This window comes from Drosophila hydei, unplaced genomic scaffold, assembly GCF_003285905.1.
Source record: "Drosophila hydei strain 15085-1641.00,03,60 unplaced genomic scaffold, DhydRS2 tig00008119-arrow-pilon, whole genome shotgun sequence".
Taxonomy (NCBI): domain Eukaryota; kingdom Metazoa; phylum Arthropoda; class Insecta; order Diptera; family Drosophilidae; genus Drosophila; species Drosophila hydei.
Genome location: NW_022045830.1, coordinates 523,907 through 549,271, shown reverse-complemented (window position 1 = coordinate 549,271; position 25,365 = coordinate 523,907). Strand labels below are relative to the sequence as shown.

Genomic DNA, 25,365 nt, shown 5'->3' with positions numbered 1-25,365 from the left:
GTCTTAAATTTAAAAAGAAGCGGGCAAAATTGTCTGTGACAACTCTGGTGACAGCAAACATCTGGCAGCACTGTTTCCCCAGCTGTTCGGCTATTTGTAATTCCTACACGTGCAACGGCACATTTGACATTTAACATATAATCTGTATTTAAGTTTTTAAGTTTTAATTTAATTGAATAAAAATGGATGAGAAAACATTGATTGAAAATGTTTACAATCACAATCAAGATACATATTTCCCCACTTTGCGTAAGTAGTACATTGTAACTGAAAGATCTTGTAAAAAAACTTCTGCTTGAAGTAAAATTTCAGAACGGCTCGCTCGGCACCAGCTCAAATTTTTCACTGATTGAGAGCAAAAACAAACGAAACACACGCAAACGCGCCTTGGTCATGGCAGGTGCCAATACCTATGTAGGTGATTTGCAGAATAATGAAGAATTTGATACGTATATCTGTTTGCGCGATAAAACAACAAACAAAGCTACCATTTTGCCTGTGCAGCAGGCGCTGCTGTCAAACCACATTTACGAGAAAATGGATAAACTAGAGAACCGACCAATGCTGAGCAAAGAACATGCTACAAAGAAGCTACTCAAGGAGTTTGGCGGTCGCAAGGCATCCCGCTATGTGGCCAATCGCGAGGAGATGATGGTCAATGTAAATGTGATGCGTCAGGATCTAGATGAAACAGTGCAGAACTCTGCTCGTCAGGAAGACGAAAATGACGAGGATAATACCCTACCCGAAGTGGATACAAACAATGCAGAATATTTGGCGACCATTGTGCCCAAGTGCGATAAGACGGCAACAAAAATAAATGAAATTTACGATGTGGAGGATGTGGTGCCACAAGCATTGCTCGATCGCCTGGACGAGGAGGCCCAAAGTGTATACTCTGCAGAGTTGGAGACACTACCGTAAGTTTTCAATTTAGATCTATAAACATTCTCGACTTACCTAATCCTCTTTTTTTCAGCATCGAGTCGGACTATCTGCGTGACTGCATCAAGCGCATCCAAAATAAGGAAATCACCACAAAGCAAGATATTCTGCACATCAAATTGATTATCTACATGGACGCGCTGCAGTCGCTCATTGCGCTGCGCAAGCGGCAAATGAAACGTGTCGAATTCTCGGAGATTACGGAGAAAGTGGAAAATGACATACGCCATCGTTTTGCAGATCCCAACGTGGCCAAGTCCTGCACACGCACCACCTTCAGCACAGAGAAGGCGCTCACACATTTCATTGTGCTGGCGCTGCTCATCAGCGAGAATCATGAAGTAGATGTCAATATGCTATCGCGCATTCTACGCACATCCAAGGAACGCATCATCACCTACGCACACTTGGTCAATGCCCGTCCCAAAGCGCGTTCGGACGTGCTATCACTGCGACTGCCCAGCACGGTGCCAGCGCTGACGGTCGGGAGGCGCTTTCAGCGCAAAAAGTAACAGTTTTTAAATTACAGAAAGAACACCCTGTATTGATTGCAGCAGTTGCATCGATTAAACAAATTTCGGTCGTTATTCAAGGCCGAATGGGGTGAAACTAAAAAACATAAGAGAACATTTATTTTTACATTTTATTTAATTTACTTTTTAAATGAAAAACCGTACGTAACATTCAAACACTTTGTGTGCAACTTTTGTTATTCAGAACTCGAAAAAATAATACAAATACATTTCATTTTGCTAAATAATTGGAAATTTTGCTGCATGTGTTTCATTCTAAGAATTTGACAATACTTTGCTCGTTGTTGTAACGTGATAGATTGGTTAGATTCCTTGTTATGTGGCTTGAACAAATAGTTCGCTGAAGTAATTCTTTTTTTGTTGTTTTTGTTGAGTATATCGATTTGAATTCTGTTTCAGCTGCAAAATGTGGCACTTATTAAAGCATTTATAATTTATATATATATTGCTCAACTTACACGCAAAACAAATGCAAGGCAATCTTGTTAATCCCTCCCCCTTAGTTGTTAGTGATTTGTGTGTCTTGGATCATGATCGATGTGCGTCGGCCTAAACGGCCAGCCCAAAGACCGAGACGATGCAGTACATGGTCTTATTTTCCCAGCGGACGGTGCAGCTGCCGTCGGTGTCGTTATTCCAGTAGCAGGAGCTGGCCGTGTGCAGTCCGGCGCCGTTCTTTTGCATGATCATGGCTGTGACAATGTATTTGTAGGGCTTCTGCTCTTTGGTGAGCACAGTGAGGCAATTTTCGACCACCTGGCCGGTCCAGTTGTTTACTTTATCGTGCTGGTATGCGTTGCCACCGATAGTTGATTCGATAGCCTCTTTAATTGTTTTGCTCACATCATCCACAATAAATTGGCTTTCCTCGCGTGAGTCATCCATTTTTGTTCAGATTTGTGAAGTCTATGTGTATTTCGTATACAGTTGATGCTCCTTTACCGTTGTTTGACGTTGAATTATGCGCGCGTATTCGCAAACGTTGGCGCGTCTGAATGCCTCAAAAATATATGTCTGGGGTTAGCTTCGACAAATTTCGCTTGCCTTGCTACTTGGTGAGCAGTTAAGTTTAGCGATGGGAAAAGCAATAGCATATCGATAAGTTGGATTTTGATATCATATAGCAAATTCTTTTTGCTAGAGTGAGACAATTACATATCTGTAAAGAAAATACCACAAAAATTCGATAAGTATAAACAAATCGAACTGCTTATCGGCCTTTCACTTTAATTGTTTATTTTACGGTTTCTGCACATTTATTAAATCGAACAATGACAGCATCTGCCTTTTCCAGCCAGGATACGGCAGCGCTGGAGCGTCAGACAGAATTGGCTGTGGAATCGCCGGTAACATTTGAACAAATCTGGAATGAAACGCACAAAAAAGTTAGCATCGGCTGGATACGACAAAATGGTTACAAGCGGGTGCGTAAATGCAACAGGAAAAAGTTGTTGCGTGATTTTAACATATTTCTCAGATCTGTCTTCAATTCCCAGACGATTATTTGCCTCACAGCAATGCGATCAGCACTTGCCTGCAGTTAGCGCTAACAGTAGAGGACTGCAAGATTTTCATTTTAGCAGACACCACGTATGGCAGCTGTTGCGTCGATGAAATTGCTGCTGCTCATGTGGAGGCGGATAGCATTATTCACTTTGGTAATGCGTGCCGCAGCAAGGCCAGTCGCTTACCGGTACTCTATTTGTATCCAGTGCTGCCTCTGGAGCTGTCCACAATGCTACAGCAGCTGGCCACGCTGCAACCAGAATGCACTGAACGAGATGTATGCGTTTATCTTGATATTGGCTACCAGCATCTCTATGAGCATCAACTAGCTGAGGGCGAGGATACGCTCTTTAGCCAGCTGCGCGATGTGCTACGCCCTAAAAAGCTGCTTATAGAGGTGTATCCACCACCCGCTGAAGATTGCATTGAGAACAAGCAACCAGCTGAGTCAGAGACTGCATCGCCGACGGAGCGTATTTGCATTTTTATTGGTGCAGATAATCAGCGCTTTGCTAATCTGTCACTGACCACCACAGCGTTCCAGTGGCATATTTTCGACGGTGCCAGTGCCACGTTGAGTGCCAAAAATCCACTGACTGCACAATATATACGTCGGCGTTATTACTACATAGAGAAGTGCAAAGATGCACAGACACTGGGGCTGATTGTCGCCACATTGAGCGCTGTTGGCTACTTAGATGTAGTTTCACGTTTGCAGGAAATGGCCAAGAGTCGTGGCATTAAGACGCAACTTATTTCCGTTGGCCGCATCAATCCGGCTAAGCTGGCTAACTTTCTGGAGATAGACTGCTTTGTGCTAATCGGTTGTCCCTTTAACAATATGTATAATTCCAAGGAGTACTATAAGCCCATTGTGTCAGTGTTCGAGGCTGAAATGGCGCTGAATCCAGCCTGGCATATGAAGTATCCGGAGGCGTATGTCACAGATTTCAAGCAGTTACTACCGGAGGGACGAAGCTTTTTAGCCTTTGATGCACAGGCCGTGCAGCCGCAGGATGTGAGTCTGGTCAGCGGACGCATGAGAGGAGGCACTGCTGGCAATGAAGCAGTCGATTCAAGCACGACAGTGGCTACGCAGGCCAAGATGGCACTGATGACAACCGACACTGGCTTGACGTTCGAGGATCGCACTTGGCAAGGCTTGGACCCGGCGCTGGGTCAAACTGAGCCAGCCAAACTGCAGAAAGGTCTTAGCGGAATACCTATCAACTACTCGCATGATTAGATAATAATCGATGTATCACCTCTCAATACCAATAAAATACAACGAACAAATATTTACAGCAGTTCATTTAAAGTTATGTTGTGGTTTTATATTAGTTTGGTTTTTACTGATTCTCTTGGATCAAATTTTTCTTGAATTGGACTACACTGCTAGCAACGATATATTTTAAACCAGAGCATTGAAGCTATTTAGACCCTCAACCAGTACATCGAAGAGCGAATTCTGTTGTAATCGGGCAAATTCTCAACGGGTCCAACGGCGGATACGGCGGGGCATCTGTCATAGATGTACTTCATGCCGACATCGCGGACATTCTGGACGCTGACAGCATCGATGCGCTGTTCCAGTTCATGCAATGGGATGCGGCGATTATAGCACAGAATCTGGCGACCGATATCCTCGCAAATAGGCGTAGTGCCATCCAACTGCAGAAGCATGTTTGTCTTCAGCAAGTTCTTGGCGCGTTCAACTTCAGCCTCTGTAACCATGGTGCAAAGACGCATCCATTCAGTTTGCACATTGAAAATCATATCCTAAAAGAAAGCTGGTTTTATAGAAACAATCTGCTAGAAGAGATTTATATATACCTCGCACTGCAATGGATCGCAAACGAAGTAGATACCCCATAGGCCGGTATCCTTGTAGCAGGTGTTGAACGATTGGAAGCTGTGGCACAAATCTGCATATGGAATACGAAGCAAGAGCATTTACATAGGACAGAGATCATTATATTTTGGATACTAACTGTCCTCAGCACTGGCACGTGCCAAGTTGGATGCATTATTGGCGCCACCGCCCTGAGAGCGATCCCAGGCACCTACCAAAGTGTTGGCCACCATTAATGGGATGTTGTCCTGGTCGGTCCAGCCACAACCCTCAACAGCAACAGCTACATGAGCCAAAGGCAGTGAATCGTCACGCACACGCACTTCGGAGCCAGTGAAGCGACAGGGAGTTACTTCAGCTGGCAGTACGCTAGACTCCAAGCGGCCAAGAGACTGACCGGCCAACTTGACAAGTTCGTCATGCTTAACACCACCGGCGCCAGCCAAAACAATGCGCGACGCCTTATAGTGGGTCTGAATGTAGTCGGTTAAGTCGGATTTACCAATTGACCTGTAAATAACAGAAATTAGCTAAATCTTAAATTATCTCAAATATATTCGACTTACTGAATGTTCTTGGTCGGGCCAAGAATGGTCTGACCCAAGGGAGTGCCCTGATAGGCAGTAGCGTGCAAGTGATCAAAGACCACCTCCTGCAAATTGCTCTCCACCTCCTGCATCTCGCGCAGAATGACCGAACGTTCACGTGCGATCTCCGACTCACCCAGCTTGGAGTTCTGAATAATATCAGCTAAAATCTCAACGGCCTTGGGTACATCCTTGGACAGACACTTTGCATAGAACACAGTCTGCTCGCGTGATGTGTACGCATTCAGATGAGCACCCATGTTCTCAACCTCAAGCTCCAGGTCAGTTTGCGAACGCTTGGCAGTACCCTAATAATGGAAGATGCATTAATATTATATTTATATACTATTATGTTCTACCTTACCTTGAAGGCCATGTGCTCCAAGAAGTGGGCAACGCCATTGTTCTTATCGTTTTCGGAACGCGAACCAGCATCGATCCAGAGTCCAACCGTGGCAGTAGATGCGCCCGAGTCTTCGCTAGCGACGCGCAGTCCATTATCCAGCCTGGTCACCTGGGTGGCGGGTATGTTCAACAGCGTCTTCCTAACGGTCAGTGCTGATTTGTAACGCTAAGAAATAGGAACAAAGAAAAAAAAAACAAAACAAAACAAAATTTTAAGTTGCGAATCAGTTGGGCAATTGAATATACATAACCTCAAATTTGCTAAAGACATTTTGTAACTATTTTGTGTAGCTTTAAGCTAGCATATTGAAGGGACATATTTATGCTTTTTAGCTTAAGCCTTTAAATAAAGGAGCTCGCCACTCATTCCACTTGCAAATTGGAAGTGGGCAGCTTACAAAATGCACAATTACGTAATTTAAAATACTGGAGCGTAAACCAATATATAATTGTATTTTTTAGTTACCTTGATGAGGTCAACGCCGCGCATGTATGAGCGCATATTTTGCGTTACTCCAAGTACACGCAACGCCATCGTTTATTATAATCGTTTAATATTTTATACACTTAAAATAAATTAAACTTATGCGTTCCCGTTGTCGCGGCGCCTGCTGAAAATTTCACACTCGCATATGTACTATGTTAAGGCGTGAAGTTAGTTGCGTGCAAATCAGCTGCTCACTGGTCGATGGATACTACTCTGGTCCCACTGTAGTAAAGCAAGATTTGTGTATTTTTTACGTTAAATTTTTTGGCAAACTTTTTTTGTTTTGAAAGATTTTCAATTTATTTTATAACCGAAAAGCAAAGCCAATTGATTTAAACATAAAAAGTTTATATATTTCCAATATTGCTTCCCAAAGTATCTAATACATGGGTTTCAATTCAAAAGCAGCTGATACACGTTGACAACTCTGGTAACACTGTAGTGACGCGAAATTTGCGGCTTTTAGACTGTTGTTAGTTTATTGAATTTTTTGACAATTTTTGTTTTTAGATAAGCAATTTCCGATCTAAACGAAGTCGTAACGAACTGCCAAGCTTATAATGGCAGGCAACTTCTGGCAGAGCTCGCACTCACAGCAATGGATACTCGATAAGCAGGATTTGCTACGTGAACGCCAAAATGATTTGCTGGCTCTCAGCGAGGATGAATACCAAAAGATATTTATATTTTTTGCTAATGTCATCCAAGTGCTGGGTGAGCAGCTAAAGCTTCGGCAACAGGTCATTGCCACGGCAACCGTATATTTCAAACGTTTCTATGCTCGCAACTCATTGAAAAATATTGATCCTCTGCTCCTGGCGCCCACTTGCATCCTGCTGGCCTCGAAAGTGGAGGAGTTTGGTGTTATATCCAATTCGCGTCTGATCTCTATTTGTCAGTCGGCCATTAAGACCAAGTTCAGCTATGCATATACACAGGAGTTTCCCTATCGCACGAATCACATACTCGAATGCGAATTTTATTTATTGGAGAATCTCGACTGTTGCCTAATTGTATTTCAACCGTATCGGCCTTTGCTGCAACTGGTTCAGGATATGGGACAAGAAGATCAGCTATTGACTCTTAGCTGGCGCATAGTGAACGACTCGCTGCGCACTGATGTTTGCCTGCTGTACCCGCCCTATCAGGTAAACACAATGAATACATATAAAGCATTAGAAAGCTCAAGCCGCAATGAATTTTAGATTGCCATTGCCTGCCTGCAAATCGCATGCGTCATCTTGCAAAAGGATTCCACCAAGCAATGGTTCGCTGAGCTGAACGTCGACTTGGACAAAGTGCAGGAGATAGTGCGCGCGATTGTCAATCTCTACGAGCTGTGGAAGGACTGGAAGGAGAAAGACGAGATTCAAATATTGCTCTCGAAAATACCGAAACCCAAGCCACCGCCACAACGATAAAAGTTGCATTCAATATATCTATATTAAAGTAATTTTATACTAATTTATATATTGCTCAAAGATACTTGGCTTGTCCGCTGGAAAACTTTGTATTAAGTATCTTAGCCTTATCCACAATTTGTTTGGTTTGATTTTTGTCAATCTTGTTTAGCTTCAGATCCACGTCGCGACTAAAGGGTCGCCGCTCGGGTTTAGAACCGCTGGCAGCCAGTTCCTTCTCCTACAAACAACAACAGTTAAAAACATCGAACATTTTAAAATGCAAAATTTGTACCCGTTCGCGCTGCTCCTTGCGCAGTTTCTTCTGATGCAGCTGGACAAGGGATTCATCTCGTTTGTGCTTCTTTTTGTGTTTCTTGGCAATGCATTCCTGCTCCTCATCACGTTGCCGTTCGTAGTTAGCCTGCGCCTTTTGCTCCAATTCTTTAGAGCTGCAGGGCTTCGGACCAGCAGCCACACTCTGCGGCGTCTTAGTCCAAGAGCTGCGATCACTAAAATCTGGTCGCTCTTTGCCCTGGTAGAAAGTGCGCTTCATATTGTTGAGAGCGGCCAAACCAGTCTTTAGACCCACTTCGGGCAGCTCCAACATCCATTCTTCGCGCACATCTTGATCCGTTGCAGAGCTGCCCAAGCCGCCGCCCTCCAGTGCAGCTAGCTTCATAGCCAGCGCACGTTCCTCCAGCTCAACTTGTGTGGCATTTGGTATTGGTCCAAACATGCCCGTCATATCGTCATCATCATCATCAGCGGCTTCGCTTTTGTGCGGAGCATCTTCGTTAATTATTGCAAGCTGGCTGGGCATTACGGGTCCAATAATCTGTGTTTGTTGTGGCCGAGCATCCATCTGAGGTTTTTCCTGATTAACCAAGTATGGCGGTAGCGCGGGCATATAAGCATTTGCATCTGCATCTGTATCATCAATCGTCACCGGCAGCTGTCTAGCTGGCAGTTCTTGAAGCGCTTGCTTCTGTTCTGGCGAAGCGTCCCGCTTGCAACGTTTCTTTTCCTTGTGACGCTTTTCATGTTTGTGCTTCTTGGATTTCTTTTGCTTCTTATCAGCGTCCTTGCTTTGTTTTTTATGCTTGCGCTTGCGCCTGTGCTCCTCGGCGCTGGAACTGCTCGAATCGCTGGTCATGACCTCTGTAAAACATTTCGAAATTGCTGGCAATGAAAACTCAGGGCTCTACTTTGCAGTTTCTCTATTGATGTCAACAACAACTTTAGGACTTAAAATTAATTAACAAAAAGTTAGCACAAGTTAGCGCAACTTAGTCAATAATTGGCAGGGAAGATTAGCGAAAGATTAACTTATAGCAGATAATATAAATACTTTAAACTGCGAAAGTCTTCTGGGCCTTGCGAAAGCTATAGACGAGTGACTTGATAATCCCAGCTGTGGCAATATTTTTCAGCGATTGCTTAATGCTACTGCGCCACACGATGTCATTCACCGAGACCTGGACGATCTTGGAGAGCAATGGTGCTACGGCTAGATACTCTACCACATCCGCATAATCTCCGCGGCAGGCAGCATTGCGCTTGAGACGGTGGCACAGCTCTTTAGGCAAATGACGCAGATGATATCGTGTAGCTTCGCCAGATTTATCCTGCTCGAAAACAATGGCCGGCTTTAGTGATCGCGGCTCTTGGCCATGCAAGTCAACGGCCATGTACTGCGACAACTGTTTCATAATGGGTTGGTAGAGTGCGAAGAACTCGGAGACTTGTGGCTGGACTATGTTGTGCACCTTCTGCTTATTCTCGCCAAAAATCATACGAAAGTCGCCCTTGTAGCTTAGCCCGGCAATGGCATAAAATAGCTCGTAGGCGGTAAATTTCTCGGGCAGCAGCAGCAGCGCAGTCTGACAGGCTGACCGTAGATTTCTTTCCAAAGCCGTTTTAAGACGTGAATCGGCGTCTAGCTTTACGAGATCAGTAACCGGTTTTTGTAGGCGCCCAGCCAAATAAAGATGCCGCCAATTGAGTAGATCATCAATTAAATGATCCTCATGTACTACGCCGTATTTGATTGTCACACCTAGATCATAAAGTGGCACCAGCGTATTGAAATAAACCCTGGCGCCGAGTAGCTCCTGATACTGTGCCACAAGGTTGGACCCCATATAACGCAATGCTGAATAATGACTGGAATGCCGGTGTATATTCTCCGCATGAAAGCCTCGAGTATCACGTACGCAAAATACTAAGTCGATGACACTTTTTGAATCCGGCTTCTGTTGAACTTTTTCATAGCCTATTTGCTGCTTAACGCCCGATCCATAGGCGAACATGTAGCTGACATTGCCAAGTGGAAAGCGACCCACAGCGCGCCTGTATAAATCCAACATGATGATGCAGTGCGGGGAGTTGGGTTGAGTTATGGATGGGATGGCTTGACGTAGTTTTAATATATAATTTTATAATTACGTTTCTTTTCTTTTTCTGGCGGCTAACGCTGGGATTTCGATTATCCCATAAACATCGATGTACTTGTAGCCCAGTTGCTTGCTCTAGTTAGGGAATGGCACGATTTCGATACATCCGATATTCAATTTAGTGATGACAATACTCGGACAAGGACAGGCATGTCACAGATTTAAAACATGATGCGGTCGAATATGTTGTCGAAATCATTTCAATCTCTCAATCAATTTTTTATAATTTTCTTCGCTGTAAATTTGAATGGCCAGCTCGAATTGGATCGTTTACAATAGTCTTGCATTTCAATGAGTAATTAAAATTTGCCGCTGGTAGTAGTGTTGACAACTCTAAATTATCGGTGTTTTTAATTCTTTCGGAAGAAGAAGAAAAACGCACATTTTTTGTACCCAACCAGCAAACAAATCAAATACAATAGTACCGAAAATATCAAAAGCCAACCATCATATTATATCCAACACAATGCCACAGACGCCAAAACAAACAAATCTGTCGGAACCAGAACAGCCTGAAGAAGAACCCGCTTCCCAACCGTCAACATCTCAAGCCAGCTCGGATCGCAGAAACTTGGTCACCTTTACAACGGTAAGTGAATGCAAATTATTTAAAAATTAGCCAATTCTCACTTCTCATTATTTAGGAAGCATATCGCAATGTAGTAGCTGCTACACGCTGCTGTAATGCATTTCCACAGGGTGCAGCCCGTTCGATTTATCTCAGTTATCCAGGGTATGCACGTATGTTGGAGGAGCAGTCGCAGCGAGTGCTGGGATTGATTAACAAGGTCTTAAAGACGGAAAATATATCAGGTGACATAAAAAGGTAAATAAGCCCTTAATCTCCATACGTTTAAAATTCTAATAAGAAATATCCATAGGCGTCAAGGCGATGAACAGCTGGAAATGGTGCAGGAATTTAATGATATCCTATTCGAACGTATCACTACAAATTTAGACATTAGAAGCGGTCTTAGACGAGGCAACCAGCCCATGGTTGTCGAAACCCAGGTCGATGTACAATCTACATCGAGTGCCGCAAAATCAGCGACCATAACAAAAGAATCGCCACGTGCTGGTAGCTGGAATCGCTACAGCACAACTCCTGGCACTCCAGCGCGCAACATGGTCTCTGCACGATTGTATACGGCACACAATATAATGCGTCCGCAAATACAGTTTAAGGTGCCGGTGGACAATAGCTCTCAGAATCCTTTTCGACCGCGTCTTACGGAGAAGCCTAATTCGCTGAAGCCCTTGGCATTGCTGCCCGAATACGATGATGCTGGTAACGTAGTGTCTTACCTACATCCGTATGAGTTTGAGCTGTTGAAATTTGAGCCGCCCAATGAGCAATTGCAAATGCAAAAGCCCCTCTTGCCGGCCCCACCAGCTGAAACTGAACTGATGGTAGTAGACAATGTGGAGGCACTGCAAGAGGCACTAAAGGAGCTGCGCCAAGCGCCTCAAATAGCCATCGATGTGGAGCATCATTCGTATCGCACGTTTATGGGCATCACTTGCCTCGTGCAAATGTCAACACGCACGAAAGACTATATATTCGACACGCTGACGTTGCGCGAAGACATGCACATACTAAATCTAGTGCTCACCGATCCCAAGGTGCTTAAGATATTGCATGGCGCTGATCTCGATATTGAATGGCTGCAACGCGATCTATCTCTATACATCGTTAATATGTTCGATACACATCGCGCTGCCAAAGCCTTAAACATGGCACGACTTTCGTTAGCATTTTTACTGAAGCATTACCTCGATCTGGATGTGGATAAGAGCTTGCAATTGGCAGACTGGCGCATGCGTCCACTGCCACAAAAACTAATTGACTATGCACGCCAGGACACACACTATCTCATCTATGTTTACGAGCGTCTCACGAACGATTTGTTGCAATCCGAGCAAGGTCAGCTACAGGGCTTGCGTATGGTTTACCAAATGAGCACAGACGTTTGCAAGAAGCGCTACACAAAGCCGCACATTGGACCGGATTCACATCTGGATCTAGTGCGTAAAACGAAGCGCTCCTTTGACAATCGCCAGCTACATGCACTGCGCGGTATCTTTGTGTGGCGCGATGCTACCGCTCGTCAGGAAGACGAAAGCTATGGTTATGTTCTGCCCAATCATATGATGTTACAAATTGCAGAAAGTTTGCCTCGTGAAATGCAAGGTATATTGGCCTGTTGCAATCCTATTCCTCCTTTGGTACGCCAGCAGCTCAACACGTTGCATCAAATTGTGCTACGGGCGCGTGAACAACCTTTAATCAAAGTGAGTCATCCAGACGCAATGTCTAATCTTTACAAATCAATAATCCTCTATGCTTTCGCTTATAGCCCATATTAGAAGCACGTCACATTGTTCCCATACACTTATTGCCGAGCACTAAAGACTTCAATAGCAAACTGAATTGCCCACTTGACTTTTCGCATCAAGAGGAGATACGCGATGATTTACCCACACTGCTAAGTCGCAACCCTACGGGCAAATTGGAGCATCCAAGCAAACCGAAACTTGAGGTACCTTCGGCATCCTTAATTGCACCTGCTCTATCATTATTAGAAAGGCCAGCGACACCCACACAGGACGAGCAGGTGCGTTGGATGCGCGCCCGGCAGGAGAGTAAAACAATGCGCATGCCCTATAAGCGCTACATGGCTATTTTGCCGCTCATGCAGCAGCAGAAGAATGAGCAGACTGCACAACAAAATAATGAGCAGCTCACGCGACGTCTTTGCCCCGCCGAGCCCGTGCCGCCGACCGAATTGCAAATTGAACCAAAGGTGGAAGAGGATTCTGTATACAATATTCCACTGAAGGAACAACTAAAACGTAAACATCAGCCCACAAGTGATCAATCCACGCTGGCGAAACGCAATAAAAGTGAGGAGATGCCAAGTGCGTCCACATCCGGGGCATTAATTAATCTGACACAACAAAACAAAATAGAGGTAGACCATAATGATGACGACGACGATGAAGTGGTTGAAGTGCCCATCGAGAAAGGTCCCATTGAGATTCCGACACCTATGCTCAGCAAGCGCCAGCAGAAACGCCAGGAGAAAAATAACCGATTCAAGGCCAAGGCACGAATGCAAGCACAAAGCTCCAATAGAGCTGTACAATTGCCCTCCAATAGCGGAGTGGTACAAAACTTTGACTATAAAAACGTAGACTTCCGACAATTTCAAGGCGGCGCTAAACGCGCACAGGGCACAGAAATCAAGTCACAAATACGCGGCAAGGTAAGTTTGATGTTTGATTAATTGAATCGAACCACTTCGAATGCTTATAAAAATCAATTTTAATTCATTGCAGAATCGACCAAACAATCGGAACAATAAGCAGTTTAATAAACTGTTTACTTTCAGCAAAATTAATAAAGAGAGAAAGAAGTAAATGAGAAAAAAAATCTGGAAAAATTCGACCCGATCAACAGACCGACATATGTAGTCATTGAAACTGCATTCAGAATATTTAGTTTTGTTTTCTTTCAGTTTGTATTCTGTTTAAACTAGGCAACAATCTTAACTTTAAATAAAACTAATAGTAGTTACAAATGGATTGTAACATTAAATTTAACAATTGATCTGGAAAAGTAGTTCAAACTTCGTCATTCACTAGATATTTTAAGCAATTACTATAACTATCGATATATACGTGTATTTCTGGGCACTTGATTTACTAAACCTAATAACAACCTAGACCTTAGCTAAACTGTAAGTGGAACTAGAGAGTTTTAAACATCTTGTCACCCTCCTTGTCCATGCAGTACTCCACCACAGCGAATACCACAAGTAATCTGCGCTCAACACCGCGTTTATGCTTGTCCGTGATGAGCGGATAGAGAGCATCCTGTTTGGATAGACGGTCAACTATTTCAGTCAGCACGCCGCCCGAAAAAACTTGCAGGCGATCCCACGTGGATTTACGTATGCTTAAAAGGGAAATAAACGTAGGCTTAGACTAAGGGCAATTATAATCGGGATCCGAACTCACAGGCAGCACTGATAGAGAGGGGCCAGGATGTCCAGATGATCCTTGTTCGGATTGCCAAAAGCTTTGCCATTGTCAATCAGTACAACGCGCTCTTCGCGCGTCTCATAATGATGTCGATCTCCATTCTGTATCAGATAGTCAAAGATGGCCACGTCTATGAGATCCAGCAGCCGTATTGTTTCCATTTTATTCTTGAGAGATCTGAGAAATAAAAAAAGAGCTAAAATAACTCGATTAACTTGATATATCAACTTGTCGGCTCACTTGCAGTAGGTCATATCATCTTCCCAAATGGCACGCTTTTCCTCTTTGTAGGTGCGTTGCCATGGGGAACGACGTTTAGCCAACGTGCCCGGCACAATGTAGATGATGACGCCCTCGATATTGTGCTGCTCATCGCCGCAAACAGTCTCCTCCTCGTTGCAATAGTGACACTTGCCAAACAGGCAATATGTCTCGTTACCCTCATCATCGACTTCAATTTTAATTGTGTTCTGGAGCTCTTGATCGCCGTGGGCGTATAGATCATTTTTGAGATTTACCACGCGACCGACCACAATGGGTGTCCAGCGTAAATCGAGTACTGCGCCCAAATAGAAGGCATACACCTCGGCCACATGGCGATCCTTGCCGCTGTAGACAACGCCCTCGATGACCACGTCACGTGGATACCATTGCGGCTTGAAGATTACCTTCTGCTGCTGGCTGAGCCGCAGCAGCAGCTTCAGCTGTGTGCCTCGTGCCAAATTATTCGCCCTGGTGATGGGCTCCTCGCGCAACGTCTTCAACAGTTGCCCCATCGAGGAGTCATACAAGGGATAGATCTCGTTCTCGTGCGGCCACTGCAAAATGTACGTTAGACATATTGTGACCAGAATATGGTTGTAGGCAGACTCACCCAGTTAGCTATCTCCCAGAGCACGCTGGCATTCTCGTAGGCCGCCTGCTTGTAGTTCTTCAGCAGTTTGTTGCGAAACATGAAGAAGCGAGGATTGCGATTTAAATACGCGGGCTTCAGATGGCGTATCTTTTGCCGGATCATATTCTCCAGCGCACGCACGCTCGCCAGCTGCCCCTCCTCAGCATTGAGGTAGTACATGAAGTAGAAGTTGGCGCCGAGCACAACGCACAGCAGCGTGGCAATGATGCACAAAATGATGATGCTGCGTTTGTTCATCTTCTGAATGATCTCTAGTCTCTGGGCGGGGCGACAAGGTGATGTGCTCTTGCCTTTTCGCTGGGCGCTCGTACTTTATTTTTAATATTGCCTATACGTAACGCAGAACTAGCAAATTGCTCAATTCTAGCAAATAATTTGTTGCCGTTATTGCTGCTGGGCTGTTGATGTTGCTGTTGCATGCTGTGGCTTCGTTCTTTTCTCTATTTTTTTTTGCTTTGTCTTGTTTTGTTTTCTTTTTGGCAGACATTAGCAACAACTGTTCGCATCAGTCCATTGTTGTTGTTGCTCTAATTAATTAATGACAAACGGCAAATTGTTGGGTTTTGCATCTTAATTAAAATGTCATCAAGTTGTTTGTCCTTATGGCAACTACAAATTCCCAATAAGGTCAAGCCTGGACATCTCTGTCGACCGCATGGCAGTGGCTTAAGTGCGTTGCAGGTGTGCGTTACTCACAAGAAGAGGAAGCGCGTGACGTCACGGTTGCTTTTTGGCGGCGATCCTAAGCGCGCTGATCGATCCACTAAATAAACATAATTTACATGCGCATTTTTGTACTCGCCAGCCAAGAAGCAAACTCATTTTGAAGATTTCGCACAGTTCCAACTACTATAAAGTTTATGAAATCATTCTTCGGAAATTGTCTGTTTGGCCCCGGCATAAGTGATAGCCGACAAATTTGTTTACTTATATGTAAACACACACCGGTCTATATGTTTACACAAATAACATGTTTATAAATATGGTCACACCATTATTCGTTTGGCATCCGGACGCAAATGTTACCTAACAGAATATCTCATGTTATTAACATTTAATGAACCGTTACTAGTTATTTCTGTTGGTAAACAACAGGCAGGGCCACAATATTTAAATTTAACAAATGGCGCTCAAATCAATAATACAAACGTTGTTATTGATATATTGTGAAAATGTAAAGTTATCTGAAACTGATATTTCTTCAAGTAATTTGTTTACTTGTAATAACAATAATTAACTGTTAGTTGTTCAGTTTGTATACAATTTACAATGGGACAATACCTAAAAGTGACAACCTCACTACTTGAATGCTGGAATACAAATTATTAATTTTTTGTCGAATCCATGGTAAAGTTTAAATTGAAAAAACTGTTGTTTGCAATAACATTAATATATTAAATCTATTCTGCTTGCGGACGTCTGGCAACGCTAACTTATGTTAATCTAACATTGTAATCTTTTGAAAGCTATGTCAGTTATAAGTGAAAATTTGTTATTTAATGTTTGGGAAAATAAACTTTTAAAATTCAGTTAGCGTATCGTGGCAGTTGGCTGCAATGGCAAATCAATCATGTCGCTGCAAGCATAAAAAGGAATCGCGTGTCCTCGTCATCAACACCGGCGGTTGCATTGGTATGATACGGCAAGCCGACGGCAGTAAGTGTTTTATATCAGTGGAATTGAACCATATTTGAAAAGCGGCTTGTCAGGTTTGAAAAGTATCAAGGATGAACTCATCAAGCGACTGCGCGAAGATTCCAGCTGCCACGACAAAAGATATAATCTGGCTTTCGAGAGGGGCGAAGACTCGCCTTTGGTGCTACCACCGATTCATGGCGCAGAATTCCGTGTGATCTACGATATATTGGAATTCTCGCCATTGATGAACTCTTGCTCCTTACAGACGGATGACTGGGAGCACATAGCCAACGAAGTGGGCGTACGCATAATGCAACTCAAAACTTTGTACTTGGGTTAATCTCTTTTGCTTGCAGGACAAATACGAGCGCTATGAGGGCTTTGTCATTCTGCATGGCAGAGACACCTTAACCTTTACTGCCTCTGCTCTCGCTTTTATACTTGAGAATCTGTCCAAGCCCGTTGTACTAACCGCCAGCCAGTTGCCCATTGTTGAGATGCGCACAGATGGTCGGGACAATTTTATTTCATCGCTGCTGATAGCTGGCAACTATGACGTGCCCGAGGTAATGGTATTCTTCGGTCACAAGTTGTTGCGCGGCTGCCGCTCCACAAAGCGGGCAAGCAATTCTTTTCACGCATTCGATTCGCCCAATTTTCCCGCACTCGGCATATCTGGCGTTAACATCGACATAGATCAGAAGCACATACTTAGGCCTAGCGACACAGATTCATTCTCTGTATTCACTGGAATGGAGCGGAATGTGGGCCTGCTGCGCTTGTATCCAGGCATTACAGTAGAAATAATGCAAGCCGTTTTTAATGACCCTATCAAGGGCGTTGTCTTACAGACCTACGGAGTCGGTAATATACCAACCAAAGATACTTCGTTCCTCGAAGTGATTTCAGATGCGGTTCAGCGTGGTGTTCTGGTTGTGAATATGACGCAATGCTCAGTTGGTAAAGTGTTGCCCGAGTCCCTATCGAGCAGTTGGATGGATGTTGGCGTCATATCTGCCTCCGATATGACTCAGGAGGCAGCATTGACCAAATTATCTTATGTGCTGGGAAAAAAGGAATGGGACGCAGAGAGTAAGAAGGAAATGATGGCCCGAAACTTGCGCGGCGAGATGAGCGTGTCCAAATTGTCAGTCAGCACTGAGGTCGATTTGATTGAGGGCGTGGCACGTGGTCTTAACGTATCCAGTAACAAGAAACGTGACGAAATGTGCTCCACATTCTTTCCAGCGCTCGTCGAAGCAGCCGTTCGAGAGGATAATTCGCAGAAACTGACAAGCCTCAAGCAATACGGTGCGAATCTGAGCGATACGAACACGGAGGGACGGACTGCTTTGCATCTGGCATGTTTTCTGGGCAAGGTAAGCTGCGTGCGAACCCTATTAGACGAAGGATGCCCAGTGGACTTGACCGATCGATTTAATCGAACGCCGCTGCACGAAGCCATCGATACAGACAACCATCAGATTATAAAAATATTGCAAAAGAGAGGCGCCAAGCTAACAGAAAATCCATTGGATCTGGCCGAGCAATTGCGTCCACTCGCCGAGCATGGGAATATCGAGCGCTTGGAGTCGTATCGCTTGGCCTGTGCCGATCTCGAGGTATCCGATGGCAGCGGTCGCACGCCACTGCATCACGCCAGCCAGCTCGGCCAAATCAAGGTGGTTAAGTATCTGTTGCCCTTCTATCGCAATCCCAGTGCCAAGGACAACGTCGGGCTGTGTGCTATACAATATGCCAAAGCCGGCAATTACAGTAGCATTGTCGCTTTGCTGTCTGCAGACAAAAAGTGTTGAAGCATGTATAAGCAAACAAAAAAAAACGTGAGCTTTTTGCTCTGAATATTCAGACAGTTTGAATTGCAAATTTATAATATGCGTATATATCCATATAATTAAAATAAATAGAATGCAACGATTTTGTTTTTTTTTTTGTTTTTTTTTTTTTTTGTGAAATAATTTCAAATATAATTTTAGCTTATACCTGGTATGTGTATAATTAGTTTGTTGTCTGTGAGTCCAAGTCGACGACGATGCGTAGGTAACACATTAAAATTCATTTCTACATAATATAGGTGTGTCTGTGTGTGTGTGTTTGTGTATCTGTGTGTGTGCTTGTGTGTTTTACAATTCAAAATTGTCGTTGCTCTTTTGCTCTTACATCGAAATACAAATACACACATATATGTGTATATGGATGTATATAGTAGGTATGCACAACGCTATTATTTTATATATTTATGTTTTTTGTTGTTAGTAAATACGCTTATATACTTGAAATATGTTTGTGTTTGTGTCTGTGTGTGTGTGTGTGTGTGTGTGTCTGTGTATTTGTTTATGCCTATATTAAGATACGTAAAATATTTATGTTTAGCATATGGTTGGTTTCTTTTTATGTTTTTCTTCATTTTTTTTGTTAAATTTAAATCGATCTTCATTCAAGTTATTTGATTTATGCAAAAATATATATTATGAAAAAAAAACAAGCGAATCGCGAAAATGTAACATAAATAAACACATTGGCAACATATAAAAAATATTAGGCATGAAAAAATAAACAAAACTAGTTAATTCTTAAAGAGAAAAATTAATCAAAAACACAAATCATCAAAGGATTAAACTCTTCTACGCTGCGCATATATATATATCTTTATATATATATAAAACTAGTTACTGTGTATCTCTACAAACATACACGATATATATATATATATATATATAGTATATAATGCTACTTAGTAATATCGATTATAGTTAAAAATAATGAGTTTGCATAATTCGAATACTTTGAATACTTTGCCGCAAACCGAAACAGTTCATTTTTGTTTTCATTTTGTTTAAGCTTAAGTTGCTAAAATGACACAAATATATATATTCGTTAAGCTTTTCGCTAATGTTTTTCTTATTTTTTGCTTTCCTTTTTTTTGACATTTAGACATGAAATATTGCTCATTATTGAATGCTATTAAACGCTTTTGATTCTGAAAACTGTATTTATGTATAGGTAATTAAATATATATATGTAGATATATATATGTTTATGTTTATGTTTATGTTTATATGTTTATATGTATATATATGTTTATATTTATATTTGTATGCTTGTTAGTTTTGTTGCTAAAGCAAAAAAGCGGCTGCTGTCGTTTATCTAATTTGTTATTAATACTTAAAATTGCTTTTCGTATTGTTATAGTTTTTTTTTGTATGTTTGTTGGTTTGTTTGTTTGTTTGTTGGCGGCTTAAAATACACTTCATTTTGCTTTTGTTATTTTAGTTTTTAGTTGGAATTTAAAAAAAACTACTTAGCTACATTACAAAATCGTTTTTCTTCACTGGGTTTTCTGGTTTCTCATACACGTTTATCACCCTTTAGCATATCATATCGTTTTTCATTCAACATTCTCGTTTCTTGTACAAAAAGAAATGCATTATTTTGAAAATGTGTTTTGTTTCGTTGTGACAGATTGTGGACATTGGACTGGCGTCGATGCATTTCCATAAATTGTATTTTGAATTGGTTTAAACTAAATTGCACATTGAGTTAAATTTTGAACGCAGATTAATTATTATTTATATACAATCGATTGTATTATTGAGGGCGTGAGTGTGTGTGTTTGTAGGCGGGTAGGCGGGCAGGTGTGTGTGTCTTAGTGAATATGTACAGCAACACAATTTTGTGGGAGAGAGCGAGTTAGCGAACGTCTTAAGTCTAAACAGTTGAGAGCTTAATTGAAAATATAAAATACCATTAGAGTGTTTTTATTGATGATGCTGATGCTGCGACTGTGACTGTGACTGCGACGGCGAGTGCATAGGCTGCCCTAGTTAACCATCAGTGTGTGTGATTCCATGGGCGCTGCCGAGTCATAGAGCGTGTCCGTGTCCTGCGTGGGCTCGCCCTGAAGCTGACACTGATTGGATAGGGTGCCGGCACCGCAATCACAAAAGAAACTGCAAAATCAAACGCAATTCGATTATACAAAATAAACATATATACAATTGTAGTTGTCTCACCGATCGTGTCGTATAAATTCAACATCATGTCCTGCATGACAATTCTTTATGCAATTGACACATATGGCATTTCGATCCGTTGTATTGCAGGTCTGGCAGCGATAAAAGTCGTGCATGGGAAAGGATGTATAGCTGCTTATCTTGTATAGGCATTGACCGCTGGATACGGCCTTCTCCACCTCATCCTCGTTGTTGAATATGTTATTGCCACGCGTTATTGGCTGCACACCGCTGGCCAGGCACAGCCCACCGAATTTATTCTTAAATATCTGATTATGCTCCAGCGTAGCTGTTGCATTGTTGGTTATCTCCACGCCAGCTGCTTGCCCATCGTAGATACGATTGCGCCTCAGTATCGGATGCGATTGCGTTGAGATCAGCACGCCCGCCTGCGTATTGCGAAAGATGTCGTTCTCCTCGAGTATGCCCTTGCCACCATTGAATATGCATATGCCGCCATCGCGACCATCATAGATCTTATTACGCTTGAGTGTGGGATTCGAGTCTGTTTTGATCCACACGCCAGCCATGGCATTATCAAAGATCTCATTCTGTTCCAGCAGACCCAGTCCTCCGTTGTAAACAAGAACGCCGCCATTCTGGCCGCCCCAGATCTTGTTGCCACGTATCACCGGATTGCTGCCAGTGCGTATTTGAACACCCGAATACAGATGATTAAATATATCGTTATCCTCCAGCTTGCCATGTCCATTGTCATAGAAATAGACGCCCACTTGCTTGCCGGAGTGTATACGATTACGTCGCAGCACTGGTGTGCTGCCCGTGGTTATCCAAACACCGGCCAATGTATTGGAGTACACCTCATTCTCCTCAATCAGACCCTGACCCTTCTCGTGCACATAGATGCCCCCATGCTGGCCATGATGAATCTTATTGTGCCGCACAATCGGATCACTGTTCGTGCGTATCTGAATGCCAGCCAATGCATTGCCATAGATGTTATTGTGCTCAATGAGGCCGCGACCCTCGCCAAAGATATAGACGCCACCCTGATGACCATTGTAGATTTCATTCTTGCGTATGGTTGGATTGCTGTTGGATGTTATCCACACACCTAAATAAAAAAGTCAGAGTTTCAATAGCTTCTCGATAGTCATCGATTACTTAGATATGAGTAAAATATAGTAATCGATAATGATTACCATATCCTTTCTTATCTGAATAAACAAATTATAGACTTCAAAGTAAAATAAAAATATATTTAAAGGAAAAATCGATAGGAAAAGTCGCTAGTGATTTCGATATACTTTCTAGATATATATAAATTGTAGTCTATAAACTAAACTATTTAGTAATTTTACTGTATTCACATATTGGATTTTATTATTCATTTAAGTTTTGTTTGATATCGATAATTTGTTATCAGTAATCGGAGCTTGAGATACATACCCGCAAAATTATTTGAATGTATTCGATTTTCGATGAACTGTCCCAGCCCGTTCTCATGCACATAGATGCCGCCCGTCTGACCATGATGAATCTCACACTTGACCACTGTGGGATTAGCGCCAGCTTTGACCTCAAAACCGGCTATGCGATTGTTGTGTATATCGTTCTTCTCGAAATAACCCTGAAATTGTAATTATAATAATATAACAGTAATTATAGTAGTTTCAGACGATTACATATTTAACTTGTTCACATATTCAATATTATATTCACATACCATGCCATTCTCAAAGGTAAATATGCCCACATCGCGTCCGTGATGTATATGATTCTCACGCATTATGGGACTGGCAAAGTTCTTCACCCAAATGCCGGCCAGGGCGTTGCGGCTGATCTCGTTGTGCTCGTAGGTGCCCTGGGCATAGTCCGTCACGTAGAGGCCGACGTTTTCGCAGTCGCTGATGTCACAGTTGCGTATGACGGGATTGGCACTGACGCCCCCAACACAGACAGCAGCACCCACCACCGATGTAGAGCGTATGATGCAGTTGTCCACAGTTGGCGAACAATTCTCGCCAATGTCCAGACAATAGTGCTTGTGATGCGACACAGTGGAGGTTACCTCCGGTGAGAACTTGAGCGTTAAGTAGCCCACATAAGCGTATTTGGCACCCTCCACAAACATCACAGTGGAGCCTGCCTCACGTTCCAACACCACAGATTCGGCCACATTGCCGGGCGCTGCACCGACGAGTGCTACATCGGAGTCAATAAATAGATATTCTCCTTTATAGTGGCCGGCATGCAGGAATATTAGTGGCCCCGGATGCTCCGCTGGCGGCACATTCTCTTCGTATATATTGGCCAGGGCATTGACGCTGGCTCCTCCTCCACCGCCACCGCTGCCGGTACCGGTGCTGCTGGTGGTGTTTGAGAGACCTGCATTAAGATTGCCAGCGCCAGCGCCAGCATTGGAACCCGAGGCAAAGGCCGGCTCGAGAGCTGCTTGTATAGTATTGAAGAAGACAATGCTGCGTCCAGGTTGGCGCCTATCCTGGTAGCCAGGACGCACATGAACGCCGCGATAGAGCTGACGGAAGCTCTCCTTCCAGGGATTGGCAAACTCCGATTCTTCAGGCTTTTCAAATACAAATTTGCATAGCTCGGGATTGAAGAGCGGCAAATCGTACTCGAATACAGATTGAAAGAGTCGTTTCCACAGTTCCGTATCGTTGGCAATGGTATTGAAGCGTTTGCAAACCAGCGCCAGCCGGCAAAGATCCTGTTCCAGCAGGTAAGAGAAAATGGCCAGCAACACCTCATCAGCTAGCTCATACTGCAAATACTGTGCTGCAGTGGGCCCACCACCGCTTGCCGCACTGCCTCCGCTGCCGGCTTCCATGCTGGGCACTGCTGCCGTGTCAGTCTCCCCGCTCTGCGTATAGAGGCGGCGCGAACGTTTGCGTGCCGGCAGCATATAATTATTCTCCTCAATTACCGCCGCTGCACCGCCCACTGGCAATGCACCACAATGCTGTTGCTGCGGTACAGAGCTATGAACATTCGGCGGCTGGGCAAGTGTGGCACCTGTTGTGGGCGCATTGCTCACGGGAAAGGTGGCACTGGTCGATGGTGCCTGCACAATGGCCGATGGCGATGAAGACGACGAGGTTGACGACGAGTTTGAGGCTGATGATGCTGATGAGGAGCAGGCAGGTGAATTGCTAGGATTCAATAATGGTGGCGAACTGCTGGCTGGACCCACCATAATAGACACCGATTGGCTAGCGCTCGAACCAGAGGAGCACCATTGATCGTGGTTACTCACTGCCGATATCTTGCGGCGCAGATCATATGGCGACTGATGGCAACAGGAAACGCTACTACTGCTACTGCTGCTGCTGCTGTTGCTCTGACTGGCAGCCGATGTGCTGGGAAAATTGGAATTGCAGGAGATGCCATTGCTGTTGCTGTTGCTGCTGCTTGGGCCGGCGGCTGATGAGGTGCTGGCCGGCGTTGAGTTGCCATCGGAGGTGTCCATAATCTGCACAGAATTATAGATATTACTCATGCACGGATTTTGATTTAGACCAGCGGAGGGTCCGGCAGCAGTGCTACTCGTGGATTGTCCACTATCAAAGTATTCCGCGGCATTGCTGCTGTTTGGAGCAGCATTGTTATTGTTGTTGTTGTTACTGTTTGAACTATTGCTATTTCCAGCTGCTACTGCTGATGCTACTGATGCGGAGGCTGTGCTTGTTGCTGCAGTATTGTTTTGCTGTGCATGCACTGACTGCTGCAGCATGGGATCCATTATGTTGCCCGTGGGACGATTTGGCGTGGCTATGCGATTGGCTCCTTTTCGTCTGGAGCGGCGCACATAGGTGCGCGATGATGTGAACGAGGCGCTGGGCATTTTTATTTGTACCCCTTTTTTTATGGAAATGCTTGCCGTAGAGGGGGAAAAGTCTTGTGGCGTTTAACACTTTTCACAATTTACCAACCCCAAACCCAATTTTAATTCCACACACACGCACACAGATGCACGGGCACAGACACACAGACAGTAAAATGAGCCGATGGCAATGGATTTTCTCCTTTCACTTGCAGTTCGAATACATTACTGCAAAGTAAGCATGGCGTTTACAATTACGTCTTCTTTAATGCAGTTTAAACAGTTAATAGTTTGTAGTCGAACATTTTGTAAACTTTATTGTCGTTTATTGGACAGTTTTTTGCCTGCTTCATCATCTGCTCTTCTTCCTATTGTATGTATTTGTGTGCGTGTGAGTGTGCGGAGTTTTCGGGGTTTCTATCCTTTGTTTCTCATTTGTTTTGTTTTATTTGGAAAGAAGAGTTGCACTAGCTATCACACGATGGTGCTGTTTCGCTCGCTCATTGTTTCTTTTATTTGCTCTTTGTGCCTTGCTTCGTATTGGCAGCTGAAAAATTCATACAATTTCTTTCTTATTTTCACACACTTTTTTCAGCAGCTTCACTTTCGGTTCAGTTTCTGATGACTTTGTAACCATATGTTAATATAAGTCTTCACGGTAAGCAAATTATTTTAATTTGCAAACGAAACAGGTACGACAGAAACGAGCACGACGGGCCTGCAGTTCAGCCTACGATGACTTTTCTATAGTGCTGCG

The 25,365-nt window shown here is 43.6% G+C and overlaps 11 protein-coding genes across 11 annotated transcripts; 5 read left to right on the top strand and 6 right to left on the bottom strand.

Annotated features, from left to right (window-relative positions):
* Nucleotides 1–114: 114 nt before the first annotated feature.
* Nucleotides 115–1,562, top strand: LOC115483347. Its single transcript, XM_030224857.1, has 3 exons — nucleotides 115–249; nucleotides 302–920; nucleotides 980–1,562. The coding sequence occupies exons 1-3, from the start codon at nucleotides 183–185 to the stop codon at nucleotides 1,455–1,457; spliced, it is 1,164 nt and encodes a 387-aa protein (XP_030080717.1). The 5' UTR covers nucleotides 115–182; the 3' UTR covers nucleotides 1,458–1,562.
* A 12-nt stretch (nucleotides 1,563–1,574) lies between these two features.
* On the bottom strand, nucleotides 1,575–2,538 carry LOC111605450 (dynein light chain Tctex-type). The gene is made up of 2 exons (XM_023323966.2): nucleotides 1,937–2,538; nucleotides 1,575–1,877 (listed from the first exon to the last, which is right to left on the bottom strand). The coding sequence occupies exon 1, from the start codon at nucleotides 2,361–2,363 to the stop codon at nucleotides 2,028–2,030; it is 336 nt and encodes a 111-aa protein (XP_023179734.1). The 5' UTR covers nucleotides 2,364–2,538; the 3' UTR covers nucleotides 1,575–1,877; nucleotides 1,937–2,027.
* Nucleotides 2,539–2,648: 110 nt separating this feature from the next.
* LOC115483346 (2-(3-amino-3-carboxypropyl)histidine synthase subunit 2-like) lies at nucleotides 2,649–4,400 on the top strand. Its single transcript, XM_030224856.1, has 2 exons — nucleotides 2,649–2,902; nucleotides 2,956–4,400. Exons 1-2 carry the CDS (start codon nucleotides 2,750–2,752, stop codon nucleotides 4,228–4,230), a joined length of 1,428 nt encoding a protein of 475 aa, XP_030080716.1. The 5' UTR covers nucleotides 2,649–2,749; the 3' UTR covers nucleotides 4,231–4,400.
* LOC111605443 (mitochondrial-processing peptidase subunit beta) lies at nucleotides 4,297–6,611 on the bottom strand. Its single transcript, XM_023323960.2, has 6 exons — nucleotides 6,295–6,611; nucleotides 5,788–5,994; nucleotides 5,403–5,731; nucleotides 4,976–5,346; nucleotides 4,818–4,909; nucleotides 4,297–4,763 (listed from the first exon to the last, which is right to left on the bottom strand). Exons 1-6 carry the CDS (start codon nucleotides 6,361–6,363, stop codon nucleotides 4,419–4,421), a joined length of 1,413 nt encoding a protein of 470 aa, XP_023179728.2. The 5' UTR covers nucleotides 6,364–6,611; the 3' UTR covers nucleotides 4,297–4,418.
* A 106-nt stretch (nucleotides 6,612–6,717) lies between these two features.
* LOC111605449 (cyclin-C) lies at nucleotides 6,718–7,763 on the top strand. The gene is made up of 2 exons (XM_023323965.2): nucleotides 6,718–7,463; nucleotides 7,521–7,763. The coding sequence occupies exons 1-2, from the start codon at nucleotides 6,876–6,878 to the stop codon at nucleotides 7,734–7,736; spliced, it is 804 nt and encodes a 267-aa protein (XP_023179733.1). The 5' UTR covers nucleotides 6,718–6,875; the 3' UTR covers nucleotides 7,737–7,763.
* On the bottom strand, nucleotides 7,722–10,305 carry LOC111605446 (GPALPP motifs-containing protein 1). The gene is made up of 3 exons (XM_023323963.2): nucleotides 10,164–10,305; nucleotides 8,011–8,876; nucleotides 7,722–7,956 (listed from the first exon to the last, which is right to left on the bottom strand). Exons 2-3 carry the CDS (start codon nucleotides 8,869–8,871, stop codon nucleotides 7,792–7,794), a joined length of 1,026 nt encoding a protein of 341 aa, XP_023179731.2. The 5' UTR covers nucleotides 8,872–8,876; nucleotides 10,164–10,305; the 3' UTR covers nucleotides 7,722–7,791.
* Nucleotides 8,936–10,164, bottom strand: LOC111605447 (phosphatidate cytidylyltransferase, mitochondrial). The gene has a single exon (XM_023323964.2). It carries the CDS (start codon nucleotides 10,082–10,084, stop codon nucleotides 9,068–9,070), a length of 1,017 nt encoding a protein of 338 aa, XP_023179732.1. The 5' UTR covers nucleotides 10,085–10,164; the 3' UTR covers nucleotides 8,936–9,067.
* Nucleotides 10,306–10,378: 73 nt separating the features above from the next.
* On the top strand, nucleotides 10,379–13,774 carry LOC111605441 (exosome component 10). Its single transcript, XM_023323958.2, has 5 exons — nucleotides 10,379–10,760; nucleotides 10,816–10,997; nucleotides 11,053–12,463; nucleotides 12,529–13,437; nucleotides 13,511–13,774. Exons 1-5 carry the CDS (start codon nucleotides 10,638–10,640, stop codon nucleotides 13,589–13,591), a joined length of 2,706 nt encoding a protein of 901 aa, XP_023179726.2. The 5' UTR covers nucleotides 10,379–10,637; the 3' UTR covers nucleotides 13,592–13,774.
* A 2-nt stretch (nucleotides 13,775–13,776) lies between these two features.
* LOC111605444 (glycosaminoglycan xylosylkinase homolog) lies at nucleotides 13,777–16,459 on the bottom strand. The gene is made up of 5 exons (XM_023323961.2): nucleotides 16,413–16,459; nucleotides 15,090–16,157; nucleotides 14,456–15,033; nucleotides 14,192–14,392; nucleotides 13,777–14,129 (listed from the first exon to the last, which is right to left on the bottom strand). Exons 2-5 carry the CDS (start codon nucleotides 15,366–15,368, stop codon nucleotides 13,922–13,924), a joined length of 1,266 nt encoding a protein of 421 aa, XP_023179729.2. The 5' UTR covers nucleotides 15,369–16,157; nucleotides 16,413–16,459; the 3' UTR covers nucleotides 13,777–13,921.
* Nucleotides 16,460–16,594: 135 nt separating this feature from the next.
* Nucleotides 16,595–18,692, top strand: LOC111605436 (L-asparaginase). Its single transcript, XM_023323952.2, has 3 exons — nucleotides 16,595–16,787; nucleotides 16,841–17,070; nucleotides 17,126–18,692. Exons 1-3 carry the CDS (start codon nucleotides 16,688–16,690, stop codon nucleotides 18,584–18,586), a joined length of 1,791 nt encoding a protein of 596 aa, XP_023179720.1. The 5' UTR covers nucleotides 16,595–16,687; the 3' UTR covers nucleotides 18,587–18,692.
* Nucleotides 18,693–20,025: 1,333 nt separating this feature from the next.
* Nucleotides 20,026–25,307, bottom strand: LOC111605427 (F-box only protein 11). Its single transcript, XM_023323936.2, has 4 exons — nucleotides 22,491–25,307; nucleotides 22,214–22,394; nucleotides 20,804–21,878; nucleotides 20,026–20,740 (listed from the first exon to the last, which is right to left on the bottom strand). The coding sequence occupies exons 1-4, from the start codon at nucleotides 24,627–24,629 to the stop codon at nucleotides 20,611–20,613; spliced, it is 3,525 nt and encodes a 1,174-aa protein (XP_023179704.2). The 5' UTR covers nucleotides 24,630–25,307; the 3' UTR covers nucleotides 20,026–20,610.
* Nucleotides 25,308–25,365: the final 58 nt, after the last annotated feature.

Excerpts from the sequence above, each read along its gene's own strand:
- LOC115483347 (XM_030224857.1), top strand. The coding sequence starts at position 183 with ATGGATGAGAAAACATTGATTGAAAATGTTTACAATCACAATCAAGAT. Across the intron at positions 250-301 it reads TACATATTTCCCCACTTTGC|TAAAATTTCAGAACGGCTCG; the intron begins GTAAGTAGTACA and ends TTCTGCTTGAAG. Across the intron at positions 921-979 it reads GCAGAGTTGGAGACACTACC|CATCGAGTCGGACTATCTGC; the intron begins GTAAGTTTTCAA and ends TCTTTTTTTCAG.
- LOC111605450 (XM_023323966.2), bottom strand. The coding sequence starts at position 2,363 with ATGGATGACTCACGCGAGGAAAGCCAATTTATTGTGGATGATGTGAGC.
- LOC115483346 (XM_030224856.1), top strand. The coding sequence starts at position 2,750 with ATGACAGCATCTGCCTTTTCCAGCCAGGATACGGCAGCGCTGGAGCGT. Across the intron at positions 2,903-2,955 it reads GACAAAATGGTTACAAGCGG|ATCTGTCTTCAATTCCCAGA; the intron begins GTGCGTAAATGC and ends CATATTTCTCAG.
- LOC111605443 (XM_023323960.2), bottom strand. The coding sequence starts at position 6,363 with ATGGCGTTGCGTGTACTTGGAGTAACGCAAAATATGCGCTCATACATG. Across the intron at positions 4,910-4,975 it reads ACGTGCCAGTGCTGAGGACA|ATTTGTGCCACAGCTTCCAA; the intron begins GTTAGTATCCAA and ends TTCCATATGCAG. Across the intron at positions 4,764-4,817 it reads GCGATCCATTGCAGTGCGAG|GATATGATTTTCAATGTGCA; the intron begins GTATATATAAAT and ends GCTTTCTTTTAG.
- LOC111605449 (XM_023323965.2), top strand. The coding sequence starts at position 6,876 with ATGGCAGGCAACTTCTGGCAGAGCTCGCACTCACAGCAATGGATACTC. Across the intron at positions 7,464-7,520 it reads TGCTGTACCCGCCCTATCAG|ATTGCCATTGCCTGCCTGCA; the intron begins GTAAACACAATG and ends AATGAATTTTAG.
- LOC111605446 (XM_023323963.2), bottom strand. The coding sequence starts at position 8,871 with ATGACCAGCGATTCGAGCAGTTCCAGCGCCGAGGAGCACAGGCGCAAG. Across the intron at positions 7,957-8,010 it reads GCAAGGAGCAGCGCGAACGG|GAGAAGGAACTGGCTGCCAG; the intron begins GTACAAATTTTG and ends TGTTGTTTGTAG.
- LOC111605447 (XM_023323964.2), bottom strand. The coding sequence starts at position 10,084 with ATGTTGGATTTATACAGGCGCGCTGTGGGTCGCTTTCCACTTGGCAAT.
- LOC111605441 (XM_023323958.2), top strand. The coding sequence starts at position 10,638 with ATGCCACAGACGCCAAAACAAACAAATCTGTCGGAACCAGAACAGCCT. Across the intron at positions 10,998-11,052 it reads ATATCAGGTGACATAAAAAG|GCGTCAAGGCGATGAACAGC; the intron begins GTAAATAAGCCC and ends AAATATCCATAG. Across the intron at positions 12,464-12,528 it reads GTGAACAACCTTTAATCAAA|CCCATATTAGAAGCACGTCA; the intron begins GTGAGTCATCCA and ends TTTCGCTTATAG.
- LOC111605444 (XM_023323961.2), bottom strand. The coding sequence starts at position 15,368 with ATGAACAAACGCAGCATCATCATTTTGTGCATCATTGCCACGCTGCTG. Across the intron at positions 15,034-15,089 it reads TCTGGGAGATAGCTAACTGG|TGGCCGCACGAGAACGAGAT; the intron begins GTGAGTCTGCCT and ends TACATTTTGCAG. Across the intron at positions 14,130-14,191 it reads CCTCTCTATCAGTGCTGCCT|CATACGTAAATCCACGTGGG; the intron begins GTGAGTTCGGAT and ends TTCCCTTTTAAG.
- LOC111605436 (XM_023323952.2), top strand. The coding sequence starts at position 16,688 with ATGGCAAATCAATCATGTCGCTGCAAGCATAAAAAGGAATCGCGTGTC. Across the intron at positions 16,788-16,840 it reads GATACGGCAAGCCGACGGCA|GTTTGAAAAGTATCAAGGAT; the intron begins GTAAGTGTTTTA and ends GCGGCTTGTCAG. Across the intron at positions 17,071-17,125 it reads ACATAGCCAACGAAGTGGGC|GACAAATACGAGCGCTATGA; the intron begins GTACGCATAATG and ends TTTTGCTTGCAG.
- LOC111605427 (XM_023323936.2), bottom strand. The coding sequence starts at position 24,629 with ATGCCCAGCGCCTCGTTCACATCATCGCGCACCTATGTGCGCCGCTCC. Across the intron at positions 21,879-22,213 it reads ACATTCAAATAATTTTGCGG|GTGTGTGGATAACATCCAAC; the intron begins GTATGTATCTCA and ends TTTTTTATTTAG. Across the intron at positions 20,741-20,803 it reads GAATTTATACGACACGATCG|TTTCTTTTGTGATTGCGGTG; the intron begins GTGAGACAACTA and ends TTGATTTTGCAG.